The following is a 14,267-nucleotide window of genomic DNA, read 5'->3' as shown; positions in this document are numbered from 1 at the left end:
TACTCTTTATGTGATTTCATTCTTTCTCAGCTACGTTGTTTCTATCTGGACCACAGCATGGGGCGAAGTACCCCACTGCATAGTACCTCAGCACAGTTTTAGATTAGAATGCCCAAGGAATGGGCCTCAAGGGAAACACTTCTCGGAAGAACTAGGTATAGATGGGAGGACAACATTCAAGAGGATCTTAGGGAAATTTGTTTCGAGGGTGTGGATTGGTTTAATCTGGCTTAGGGTAGATACCTGTGAGGGCTGTTTTGAACAGGGTAATGTACTTTGGGGTTTCACGGAATTTGGGTTATTTCTTGACTAGTTGAGCATACTGTCAGATTCTGAAGAAGGACTTTCCTTACTGCAGAGTATTCCACGTTGTACGAACTACTAAATTGTTTTAATAATACTCAAGGTGAAGGTTTTATCTGAAACACTTGTCATATAATCAATTACAGTGACGTATTACTTACTGTTATGAATTATCAATTTTAACATTTGATTTAGAATGCTTGGTGATTAGAATGCTTTACAGCTACTTTCTCGAAAATCTAGTTTTTTTGGCTTTGAAGGAGTTTTTGTTTTAAAAAAAATGGATGGGATTTTGTTGTTCTCATTCAAAGCCGTGAGTTCAATGCGTCCCGGAATGGACAGTGCCAGCTGTATACTTGTGGAGGATGCCAAGGCTGTTGCACAAGATGAGGAACCAAAGGATCTGACTTCATCCCAGGCCCCTACAGAAGGTAAGTTTATTAGTGACTTATGTTTTAAACCACGTATTTAATCCTGGGGTATATTACTGCATAATTCCAGATCCCAATTCAATGTTGAACAAACTGTAATTTTGTCACGTGTTTTGTATGGTTGTGAAAATTAGTCTGTTACTCTAACAAGGGAATGGTTAGGTTAGACATGTCGAAACCTCTCCTGAAATTTTTCTCGTCTACAGAGACCATCTGGTAATGATTATACACAAAATCTCAGCTGCGGATACGCTGTGCAAGGGTGCGAAATAATTGCTCAAAAAATCGAATGTACATTTAAAATTCGCGCCATCCTGCACGCGTCTGAAGATATTTTTCAAACCATATTTCTGCCGATCTGTAGGAACCTGATTGAAAATCCTCATTTCAATTTGAAATGACGGGTAGATTAATTTCATATATGTATCACTTCAATAACATTCCAAATATAATGCTAGTTGACTTAGTTTAGGTTGACTTAACGTAAGAGAGTTTGCGAACAGGGTGGATTCTTACGTCGAAATGATCATAAGTGCAATAATAATTAAATTAATTTTCAACGCACACTTTCATCTCATGTATGTATATAAGCTGAATGTAATTTTAACGTCAGTTGTACTAGTCTGCCTTGTGCCAGCTTTATAGAACTTCCTATGTTGACAGAATCACTCCCAACGAGCACTGCGGTCCACTCAAGTGGACCCAGCGCTTCCAACAAATTACCCGGAGGGTCCAGTAGTGACGTCGTGGATCAGCAACAGACTCACCAACAATTCCAACAGCAACAGCAGCAGCAGTGGCCTGCTGTACTTGAGATAAGAGAACTTGGCATCCCACACTCTGCCACAATCCCTCCATTTCAATTCTGGAACTCCGAGTTCCGCAACAAAGAACCAGCATTCATACGCCTGAATTTTACCCTTCCCTGGGGTTCCAACTTCGCCGTGTACGGTCGTCGAAATGTAGCTCCAAGTGTCACTCAGTATGATTTTGTAGAATTTATCAAGGGAGGTCGAATCGATCACAGACTAAAACGATCTCTTTCTGATGCACCCTATATCACAAGAAGTATAAACTCGTTGGATCGTATTGTCATGGACGATGATGTGGTACATTTTCATTCTCCTGGTGTCTCGTCAATGTCTGCTGTGAGTTTTAAAACTTCAACGTCACAAAAATGGCGTGATCATAAAGGCATGACTGGTTCCGAAATCCTCCACGTTATCCCCCCTCCACCATTCATTGTAAATCACAATCATCTTGAAAGAAGTCCAGAGAGTCAAGAGGATAATTCTGAGTCTGCTTCTGAAGGAATTTTATCTTCTACACCAAAATATACAAAGTTAAAAAGACGTCAAATAATGCCTGACACCAAGGAAATACTCTTAACTGAGAGTAATCATAAACTACCCCAAACAGTACAAAGTACAGCAAAGAGAACAGAGAACAGGGATGGAGAACATGGAAGTTTTAACTGGGAACAGGGGCTTAAGCAGAATGGAGAGGTTCAGGAACACGTGGTTGAGAAGAGGTCGGCTGGGACAGGAGTCGGTGGAAGTGTCTTGATGCTTGTCAATGTTACACTTCTGCAGTACTTGGATACTGGACGGTGGTTTCTGTCAGTGTACAATGATGATTTAAGACCCCACCAGGTGACACTTGTGGTAGCCGAGGCTGAGGGTGTGTCCACGGCTTGCCCCAATGACTGCAGTGGACATGGCTCGTGCTATCTCGGAAAGTGTGACTGCATCGATGGATATGAAGGCATCGACTGCTCCAAGAGTGAGTATCTGATTGCTCTGTGTTTTCACAAGATCTACTGGCCATAAAAGACTAACCTGTGTCTTTCTTTTAATGATACATTATAAATTAAACTTTGATTGATAGAAGTAAAATATTATTTATTAAAATTGTGAAGTATTGTTCTGCCTTCACTCACATGAGGTTCTCGAATGTTTCTCGTGACTCCAGCTGCAGTGATGCCAGTATACTTACGTACGAATTGTATTTCGTATACTTACGTACGAATTGTATTTCGTATACTTATGTACGAATTGTATTTCGTATACTTACGTACGAATTGTATTTCGTATACTTACTTACGAATTGTATTTCGTATACTTACGTACGAATTGTATTTCGTATACTTACTTACGAATTGTATTTCGTATACTTACGTACGAATTGTATTTCGTATACTTACTTACGAATTGTATTTCGTATACTTATGTACGAATTGTATTTCGTATACTTACGTACGAATTGTATTTCGTATACTTACGTACGAATTGTATTTCGTATACTTATGTACGAATTGTATTTCGTATACTAATGTACGAATTGTATATCGTATACTTATATACGAATTGTATTTCGTATACTTATGTACGAATTGTATTTCGTATACTTACGCACGACTTGTATTTTGTATACTTATGTACGAATTGTATTTCGTATACTTATGTACGAATTGTATTTCGTATACTTACGTACGAATTGTATTTCGTAATTATTGTCGCAGGTGTTTGTCCTGTGCTTTGCTCGAACCATGGAAAGTATGGGGGTGGTCTGTGCCATTGTGAGGAGGGGTGGAAGGGACCGGAGTGTGACATCCCAGAACATGACTGTCAAGTTCCTGACTGCTCTGGACATGGTCAGTGCCTCGCTGGCATATGTGTCTGTCAGTCAGGCTGGAAGGGCACATTCTGTGAGCATGGTGAGTGCAGTTCCCCTATTTTTTTAAAAAAATTGATAATTGTCCAAAACATAACCTCAAGAATAATGTAAGTAGAAAATAAGTCTCATTTTCTGCATATAAATGTGTAAAGGCTATCCTTATGTACCGACTTATTGGACCAGTTAACTTTTATCAGATCTGCATCATGTGGTAGTTCACGTACCACCTATGGTACGCGTGCCACTGGTGGTATGTGAACTAATTAAGAAAATCAAAAGTTAATATTAACATAAATAACAGTTTTCCCCGAACGAATTTGGTTAGTGGTACATTTAATGTGTTAAATTATAATTAGTGGTACCCCTGATCTAATTCATTCTCACTATCAAACTGAATCTGATGAAGTTCCTTCAGATTCACTTGCAATAAAGTCGTCATCACACGGAACAGCTGATCGCTTCCTGCTAGTAGACGTCATGGCTTCCATGTGCTGACTTCGTGATGCGTATTTATAGAGAGAGCAAAGCATTCAAATACAGATTTGTTATTGTTTCGTACGTGACTGGAAGCCTTTCATACCCTTATGAGTCAACATCATGGGTTAACGCTGTAAATTCTGGCAGCTCCTGTGTTTACAAATGCCTTAGTGATAGCAGCACTGTCTGGACAATGAAACAGTGTTTGAGATATCCCAACAAAGTCGATTTCTGTTTTGATCGGCATGCACTCAGTCGATCTCAGTCTCAATTGATATCGATCTAATGCATTTAGTTCTCAAGAATTCCTTATGGTGGAGGAAGGATCTGACAGTAATGTAACGCACCAACCGGTCAGACAGTGAACTTCCATAATTTAACTGAAGTGTCGCGGGGAAATGAAAGTGTAACAATACGTATACGAGATAAAAGCTAACAATTTCCTCTTCAATTTTGCACCAGAGTATACGAACTCAGAAATGTTTAAGTTCAGCTCGTTAAAATGAATTTGTTTTGGAATTATCTGTGCTTCGTTGCAGTGGATTGCGCCGACCCTGGGTGCTCGGGACACGGCTCCTGTGTTGGGGGGAAGTGTTATTGCAAAGCGGGCTGGCAGGGTGCCAACTGCAGTTCTGTGGATCAGCAGGTGTACCAATGTTTACCTGGATGCTCAGAACACGGCAGTTATGACCTTGAAACTGGAGCTTGCGTCTGTGACAATTATTGGACTGGCCCCGATTGTTCGCAAGGTGTGTTTGTTCTCCTCGCTTTTAAAGTAAGGAAATTTGTCGTTTCTGTGGTGTTACATCTGATGTCACTAGGTAAAGTTAATATTCATGAATGGTTATTTCCTGTGTTTTCAGTACGTCCAGTTATTGTCGCCAGACGAGTAAAATTATCAGTCGGACAAATGTAAATACTACACGACTATAATTGTAGGTACCAACAATATGGGGAATTATCATTCATGAAGACGATGTATTATCTGTGTTTCTCACTTTCAGTTCATAACTTTAATTTTGTAGCATTTGAGGTTATCACGGAGGTGAAATCCAGAAGACGGCCAACTTTTATAATTTTATTTACGACGATCATGAAACGTGCATCAACTTATGTGATCAAAATGTGTATCTGATGAATGATTAATGGTGAAAATTTTTAAAAAAATATGGACTTCAGTGAATCATCAGAATACCTACAAGTAACATCGTGGTGTGACTGTAGAACGCAGTTCCACTTATGCGATTAATGGATACATTAAAACTGCGCAAGTTTGTATTTCTCTTACTACCGAATACTCGTGTTTCTTTTAGAGCCTTAAAGACGTAAATTATCTTGAGATTAAATGCCATTGTTTTTATTTTGAACTGCAGCCTTGTGTAGCTTGGATTGTGGTCCTCATGGGCATTGTGACAAGGGAAAATGTGAATGCCACAAGGGATGGACGGGTGACCGCTGCGATCTACTGCCATGCGATACGAGATGCTCGGAACATGGCCAGTGTAAGAATGGAACTTGCGTCTGTTCTCAAGGCTGGAACGGGAAACATTGCACCCTACGTAAGTAAATAATGCTGTCTGTGCACATTTTAATTTAGGTATTTTGAATATCCAAATTAATATTACATATTTTATAGATGAGTTAAGTATCTCATTTGATACAGCTTAATTTTAAAAATTGTATTAAAGACTTTTGTAATAATTTTTGTGATTTAATAGTAGTTTCATTATTATATATTTCATGTAAATTAATTTTTACAAAACATATTTTTCGAACTTGGAGTAAACGTAGAATAAAGTAAGGTACAGAACTATTTTTTTTAAGGAAGTGACTAGTCTGAATTTTTACGTTGATGCGGGAATTACAGCAAAAAACAGATCTTTGTATTAGTGCTTAAAAGTTTTAGGACACATTCCATAACAAAGTCTAAGTAATTATATGTATTACCTTTGAATATTTTACCAATTTTATTTAATTTTTCTTATATGATCACTTATTTACAGAGATTAATTTTTTGTAAAATTTGGTATGAAAGTGCTTGAATTATATTGGTCACGTAGAGATATCATTGTGCTCTTAGAACTGCGAAAAGATTTACATTTATTTTCACTTAACTTTTATCGTGTATTAAAAGTCAGTTCGAACACTTACACTTCGAGCCTGCTCGCTAGACTTTGACTCCATGTATTTTGTAGTCATTTCCTATAATTCCACTTCATACGCTCGTCGCTCGCTCATCTTAACTAAAGGAGGGACATTAAAATGTTACGTGTTATTAGCTGGGTGTAAGAGTGCGTGCAACCGGCACGGAACCTGCGCCCTTCAGGATGGAGAGTACCGCTGCGTGTGTTCGGATGGCTGGGCTGGTCTCGACTGCAGCATTCGCCTAGAAATAAAATGCAACGATGAAATAGACAATGATGAAGGTGAGAATCGTAATACCTTCCAATTTATTTCCAGCTAAATACTGTCACGTGTACGTAATAAAACTAATCGCTATTTCTCTGTAAAAGATAGTTTTAGTCTGCTTATATTTTACCCTAAACTATGTAGTGAATTTGTGTGATTTCAAATTATAGAAGACCAAAGCTGAAATTTGTCTGTCAGGTTCATATTTTATTCATATAGATCCATTATCATTTTTCATGATTTACGAGAGGACGTTATTGAATTTTTCTTGTATATACCTCACGCTCAGAACTCATTCTCTTAAAAATCAATCCCTTGAATGATATTTAAGTTGGTAAGATTACGTAGGGAAGGTTATCAAGTCAGGATCATGGTTTTGGATATTAGCGCACAAAAATTCCAAAAATAGTCGATGAAAACATTTATTTTAAATTGCGTCGTGTTCACTTTAAGTTATATCTGTGTTCTTGGAACAGATGGGATGATCGATTGTTCGGACAGCGAATGCTGTTCGCATCCGTCTTGCAAGGACCACATAATGTGTCTGGCGTCCAACGATCCCGTCGAGGTACTGTTGCGGAAACAGCCGCCGTCAGTCACGGCTTCCTTCTATCAGAGAGTTAAGTTCCTTATTGAGGAGAACAGTGTTCAGAGTTATGCTCACATGGATGAATACAGCGAAAGGTAGGAACGCAACTTCAATTATAACTCATTTCGATTTGTTGACTACTGCAGTTATGTTATTATTTATATACAAGAAATACTGTCTCACCATTAACTTTTTGTTTTTGTTTTTGTTTCTTTGGGTTGTTCTTTAATAACAGGCAAATTTTAAGGTGGTTTATGGAGAACATGTATTCATTTTTTTTGGTAAATATGGAGTTTCATTACATCCAAAATCGTTTTGGACCACAATTTAAGGAATTTTTTCCACAATTGGTATTTATCCAGGTCTGTTATGGAAATTATCATGCAAAATTTTGTATGTCGTAAGCCTTTATGTCCCCCCCCCCCCCCTGTTCTATGGAAATTGTGCATTTTAAAAGAATATAATATAAAATTAGGAATTTAATAATCCCAAAATATATTACTGTTTATAAAACAAAATGTATCATAAAAATACGATGTAATTGTGCGTCTGTTACAAAAATGAAGCCAAATTTATTATATAACTTGCGAAATATTAAAGACATTATAGAGATTGTTCAGATAGGGAATTCTTAAAAATATATTAGTCGAAACGCAAATCATAATTCTGTGCAAACGTTCGTATTTTAAGCAACCGGTAGCATCATCGTGTGAGTATTTAAATTTTTCAAAATATCAGAAAACAAAATTATACACACAAAAAAAAATTGAAATATGAATGCTAATATTTTTAAGTTAAATGTTTAATGATTTTGAACTTACAGTCGTATTAGTCGTTTCGTAATTGCAACTCCATCTTTACCGATTTATGTACGTGTTTAATTTACATATTGTCACATTTTATTTTCTAATTTCATAATGAAACTATAAACTGCCTTCCAGTGACTTACTAGCTTTGTTTGGATTTGGTTAAATATTCTGTAGCTTTTTCTTTGTTTTTTGTTTTTGTTTTTTATTGAAACAGTTTCTTACTAGCACCCTACTATATTGAAAAATACCAAGATTTCATAATGATCCTCCCCCTTTGTACTCCCCTATTCTCAGGTCCTGATATTGAAAACCATTACATCATCTTTACCGTGTTTCGTCCTGAAAATGCTACATCTGTTTTTGTCTTTCAAAAATTTTTCATTTTTAGTCAAGATTTATAATTTATAATCCTTACAAGTCAATTATTTCAAGCGTCATACTACTTTGCTTGTCCTAAAAGTTAGCGTGAACTATAAATTTATTTTTGTCGCATATCTTGCTTCGATAATGCGATACGCTAATATTTATTTACATTTATGGTTTCAATTATGACTTTATTATTTAGGCGTACGTGTTTAATGTTACGTATGTAATTCCCAAAAATTCTGGTCTCGTTGCTCTTGTGTTTGAAAGACAAAGATAATTCAGTGTATTGAATCATTTTTCAGGATGAAATATTAGTAAATTGAACATGCAAAGCATAAATAAACATTCAGAATGATGTCCCACTATCGCTGTCGAGTTAGTTTCATTTGAGAAAGACCCGTCGTCATTCAGAAAGAATTATTATAAAGTTGAATGGTTGCAACGTAACTAACGCATATAGAAATTTTTTGTGTATTTATTCAAGAGCCTTAAGGTCATGAATAATTATGAACAGAAACAATTTAAATTTTAATCATCATCAGGGAAACTAATAGCCCTGATGATGGAAGTAACAAGTATGTCTGAAACGTCAGTAAACTTCTGTCAGACTTTCTGCTGTGAAAACCTCAAATCCTTCTAATAAAAATTTAAAAAGAATATAATTAGAAATACAAAATAATTGGTAAATATATATGACGAGTGGACTATTTTTATGAAAATATATATCAAACTATGAATATATTATATTATTTAGAATTTCATAATTATATAATTAAGTATTTGGCTCTTATGTGAGTCACATTATCATACAGGAATTTTTTATCAGAAAATTATGTGGAAAAGAAATATTCTATTTTAAATATTAGTAAGTTGTTGTTGACATATTTATTTTTTAATGTGTATCACATTTCTGGCACTGTAAAATACTTATTATTTCCATTTTTAATAATATAGTTCAGTCACAGTAAAATTATAAATGCAAATATTAAAGCCATTTTATAAACATTGACAATTTTCTTTAAGTTTAAGTGACCGAGACAAATTAGAAAACAACGTATTTATCAGTTTCGTGCATTTGTGAAGGTCTTCAAATAATTCTGAATATTTATTTATTCTGTGTTAAGCAAGTGACCCAATCAGATGTGATGAGAGATTTAAGCTGCATTTGTTAAAATTAACTCATAATACTGAAGTTTCTTGGAATTAAGAATTATTTGTCGTTGTTGGTGGATTCTGTGCATTATTGTTGTGCATTATCTGAGTACGTTTGATGTTGTGCGTTATTGTTGTACCAGACAAATCATGCTAAATATAACTCCGAAATGCAAAAAAAAAAATGTACACGTGGTTTTAATTTTGAATTAAAAAATTATATTAATATATTCCGCATGTCAGACCGTCTAATTTGTACAAACGTGATAATTCTCTCTTTAGTATGAATGCAATTTATGTAGTTGGTGCATTACAAATTTCCAAATGTTTTGGTTCATTTATGTTAAATGTTCACGTGGTGAAGTTATCTGATGGGCACTTTGCGAAACATGCATCGTGCTCGGTATTTATTAATAGCAGGACCTGGTCATAGCCCCAACAAAGTGTCTTTTGTCTAGTGTTGACCCTTAACATGTGTGTGTGTCTTTTTCTCTCATTCATTAGATTATTCATACATAAGTTCATTAAGTTGTGAATTTTATAATCACACTTGCTATTTATTTGATTTGTCCCGTATGGACTATGAGAGCCGTTATAATAAATGTGGCTTACTGGATGATATTATAGGCTGTCTCAAGGCATTACATTTTTAAAATTATGCAGGATTCACATTTACATTTACATTATATACTTTTTTTTCAAAATTACACCTTCCCAGGAATCAAAGGCTTGCTTATGTAAATTTAAATGTTCGTAACAGAATAAATTTTACCCTTTGTGATATATGTTATCGGCCTTAAAATTGATGCTCCTGTCAGAATCGGATGTTTTAATTTGGTACTTCATATCAAAATTTGTAAACATATTTAAAAAGAAAAAAACATGTCGCCCGTCGCTTGTTAATTTGACAATTTACGTGCTATTTTTTCCTGTTCTTACATTCCTTGTTATTGATTGACATCAATTTGTTTCATTCAGTGAATTCCTGCACATCACTAAAGCTAAGTAATAATATTAAAAATGAATTCTAAAAGAAGGCCACTTTCCAGTGTGAAATTTCTGAGCTGTTATATAATTTTATTGCATTGCCTCTTATGTTTCACTCTGTTTTTCTATGCCATTTCATTTCTTAACAGATTTTCTTCTTTAAAAGGGGAAAGAAAGTTTTGCTGTAATTTTCATTTATATTTCTTCCTTTTATCTGTTAAAAACATTTTTTTAAAAACTGATTTAATTTAATGAAGCTTGAATACAACAAACAAGTCAATGTGGAAATTAAATCTGTGGAGAAAGGAACTAGAAAAAGTGAAACATTTTAAAAATAATATCAAATGGAAGCTGTAGAAAAGAAATGATTACCTTCAGAATAATTATTTATAAGGATTTTATATGGTAGACACAAGTTACCATTTTTTAATGATACCTCATTTTATTCAAAATCATTTTTGTTACTTTTCTATTACATTTTGTAATATACATATTCGTTAAGGAAAGAAGGTAACTTTGAAATATGAAGAATGTTCATATTCTGTTTGTCTATAGAATATGTGTGTAGTAACTTGTGTACTCGTTCAGATCGCTGTTTATTTGTGAATTCCTCCTCTTAAGTTTTTTCATCAACAAATCTACTAAAAGCCGTACTTGTGTCTGTCATGTAGTTATACCATTTGATTTGAAGAAAAAAAAATCTGTGTCTTTGTGTGCGTCTGTTTTGTGTATTTGTGCGTCTGTTGCTATTTTGCAATACTTTTTTACATGTGTGATGTGTGCGTGCGTGTGTGTGAGCGTGCCTCTTGTGATTCTTCCGTTTGTTGAAATGCCAGCCATAGCCAAAGTATTCATGAACAAAATCAAGTATTTAATAGGTGAAAAATAATTGTATTATTTACTGCACATATAAGTGAGTTTAAGAATTTGTATATGTGTCACATTAAATAAAATACAAAGGATCTATGTAATGCAATTATTAGCATTTTTATATTCAAGAACATAAATTATTTTATTTATAAATTTATAACGTTATAGTTCTAAATGTATATATATATATATTATAAGTATCATAAAATGATGTTGACAGTTTCATTATAAATGGTTTAAAACAGCAGATAATGACTATCAAATATATTAGATGATCTCTTGTTTTTAATGCCACAAGTGCCTAATATTTATTCAATAGTTTTACTTCATGAATGCTTTGTGCTACAATATGCTGGAAGAGTTCTGTTTATTTTCACGTATCTCATAATTCGTAATTCATAATTTTTTGCTTTCTTGCGTGGTTCGTAACGTCCTCTTCTTCTCATTACTTCCCCCGCATTGTAGTCAGTTCTGGAACTCATTTACTCCGCGGTAAGTTGGTCCCAACCATAATGTCATATTAATACTTATTTACTGTCAGAAATATCAAAAGTTTCAGAAAATTAACAAAAGAAACTATATGAATTTTAATTTTTGTCTATTAAAAGTATACTTTTTACATAATTCCTTCATAAAAATTCTGTCTTTTATTTATTTTTTTATTTCCTACACAAAAGAGACCCAAATGGGTATCCAAAAAATGCATAGTCTGTGACAGTCAAGAGCTAGGCATTACCAGAGTTTGGCGGTAGGAGGCTTAAAGAAGTCTCGAGTCCTTAGAGCTTATTTACAAAGTGGAAATAGCTTTCAAGGACAGTTAATGACATTCTTTCGCTGCTTCTAAAAGCATTAACTCTGGTTTAATGCAGTTACTTCTCTGTTTATCATTATTTTTGTTACACACATTCAAGGAATTGGTATGCCGTTAAAATTTATTTTATTTATAAAAACTGTCTGTATCCTTTAATATTTACTTATTTTTAGAAAAGAATTAAAGAGATAAAAGTAAGGGCAGTTCATGTTTATATCTGAAATCATCTTAGCAGTTTTAAAAAGAAATTAGTAAAGTGCAGTTTATTTTTGGTAGCATTTTGGTTTTTGAGACAAACGCTGTTATTCATGCAGTCAGCAAATTTTAATATTGAACCTAATAAATATGATAAGAACTTACAAAGTAATGATAATTTATTCATATTACGCTGAATTAAAAATGTACTTGAATGTGTGTCATATTGAAACAGTTTTATATATAGAGTGGTTTGATTATTACACAGAATTATTTTAAAAATGGTGTTACAGTACATCAGATTTTTTGCTTTTGTTCTTTGTTTCTTTGAATTTGTGATATAATTTAATAAAATTAAGTATGTACAGAAAATTTATTTTCATATCAAAATTGTAAATTCTGTTGTAATAGCTACACAATACTAGGCATACCACTGGGTTCTCTATCCATTTCATTCAAACTCTACAAATAAATTAATTTTAAAACTAATATTGGCGGGTTATAGGAATATAAATTTAACGTTTTATAGTTATTTTAAAGAACATTGTCTGTCTTCTAAATCTTATAAAGAACATACTTGAAAATTATGTGCCACAAAACATTCTTAGCTAGGATTAATATTATTATAACAATAATTTATATTTAAATCATATGGCTCTTCAAAATTATATAATTGGTATGTCATTTTACAAATTAATTTTTAGATTTTATCACAGCCTATTAAATTATTAAGGAGAAAGAAAGATTTTGTGCAGTCTTACCACACTTTGGAGACAAAATAACAGTGTATTTCAGTATATTGTAATTAAATTTTCAAAACCACAAAGATCATCTGTGCTTTCGAAAGTTTTCTTTTATGCCCTGTCAATTTTGACTTTCTGATTAATTAATTGTTAAAGGAAACTGCTATGATGTATGTACGAGATCTCAGAAGTTGTAACCGAATTCTCAGTCTCTCATTTTTTTAGGTCTGTGATCATTTTTAATGCACGTGAAAAATTACCAAGACATAAATAAATAGTTTGTTCCTATTATTAGTTCAGTGGGGTTTTTATTGGATTTAGTAAAGTCATTGCTTGAAGAATTTCGAATTATACATGAGCACATATTATTTGTACAGTTCTTTTGTATTTTTAGTATACAGAGAAGAGTTACATGCTACTAATATTGGAACTGTATTTATGTTACTTACATACCACCCAGTCTAGCGGTTTTGTCTTATATTGTGTAGAAACCATTTATATATGAATCACAAGTCTTCTGTCTCAATTCTTTTTATTTGACTTCATGTTCTTTGTTTTTAATTCTGAACAATCAATGAACCATCTCTGTGTTAGTGTGTCGTTCGTTCGTTGCACTGTCTTGTCAGTCCAAGTTCTTTGTAACGTGTTGTGTGTGTTTTTTTGTTGATTTTTCATATTATAATTTTAATTTGTAAAAAGAAAAAAACATTGAAACCACAAATTCAAGAAACTGAACAGTTTTAACCTGTTTTTGGCAAGTGTAGCCATCTTGAATTTTTCCCTGTCCTTTGTCTGCGTCTATCATTGTTACTCTGTCATACCCAGGCTCCCGATCCAGCTCTGTCATTCGTCCTTGTCCTAACCTCTCCTTTCCGTTCCGTACCTAACCTTACTTGTCACATTATAACCTAACCTTTACCTATCCATTTTGTCCCTTCATTCACAACATTCACAGTATTTTAAACGAAAACTAGTACTTTTCTTATTGCATTTGTAATAAGTCACTTTTTTCTATACACTTCAACATTGATGTTTCTTAAGTGTGTTATTTATTTTCACAGTAGTTTTATGATAATGCTTGGTTATGTGTTTTCTTCCCCTCTAAGAAACACGAGTTACAGACTTACTACTCTGAATTTTTAGGAGTAATTGAAGGATTTGTAAAGGTTTCAAATATGCAAAGGTCTGTCCAATAAGAATTGCTATTTTTAAAAATATATCTTATGACATGTTATTTCAGCTGTCATCTGTGAGTTATAGGAGTATTATTGTGTCTGCTAGCTCAATTCTTCAAGAGTTTACACTTCAAGAAGTAATCTAAAAATATTCCTTTGAAACAACTTTATCTTGGTGTCAGGCATTTCTTTGAAGAAATGTAACTTCCACTTTTATAGAGATGACGATGAAAATAATAATAATAGTTGTATGAGAAAAGTGCTTTTAACTTCA

General features: G+C 33.6%; 1 protein-coding gene across 6 annotated transcripts in view; it reads left to right on the top strand.

Annotated features, from left to right (window-relative positions):
• The window catches only part of Ten-a (Teneurin-a transmembrane protein), a 582,153-nt gene that overhangs the window by 535,987 nt on the left and 31,899 nt on the right, over positions 1 to 14,267 (top strand). For 5 of the 6 annotated variants that reach the window (XM_087349368.1, XM_087349367.1, XM_022068027.2 and 2 more), the window contains 8 exons: positions 615 to 734; positions 1,398 to 2,516; positions 3,256 to 3,450; positions 4,427 to 4,636; positions 5,261 to 5,446; positions 6,167 to 6,313; positions 6,773 to 6,980; positions 11,535 to 11,561. In XM_087349368.1, the coding sequence (XP_087205494.1) occupies positions 615 to 734; positions 1,398 to 2,516; positions 3,256 to 3,450; positions 4,427 to 4,636; positions 5,261 to 5,446; positions 6,167 to 6,313; positions 6,773 to 6,980; positions 11,535 to 11,561 (2,212 nt within the window). The remainder of the gene's footprint in view (positions 1 to 614; positions 735 to 1,397; positions 2,517 to 3,255; positions 3,451 to 4,426; positions 4,637 to 5,260; positions 5,447 to 6,166; positions 6,314 to 6,772; positions 6,981 to 11,534; positions 11,562 to 14,267) is intronic. The other variant, XM_087349369.1, reaches the window with a different exon arrangement.

The sequence above is a fragment of the Zootermopsis nevadensis genome, unplaced genomic scaffold (assembly GCF_977971745.1).
Source record: "Zootermopsis nevadensis isolate Lab colony 2312 unplaced genomic scaffold, Znev_1.0 Znev_ptg000016l, whole genome shotgun sequence".
NCBI classification, from domain to species: domain Eukaryota; kingdom Metazoa; phylum Arthropoda; class Insecta; order Blattodea; family Termopsidae; genus Zootermopsis; species Zootermopsis nevadensis.
Note: the sequence above shows the minus strand (reverse complement) of the source record. Positions and strands in the feature narration are given on the sequence as shown.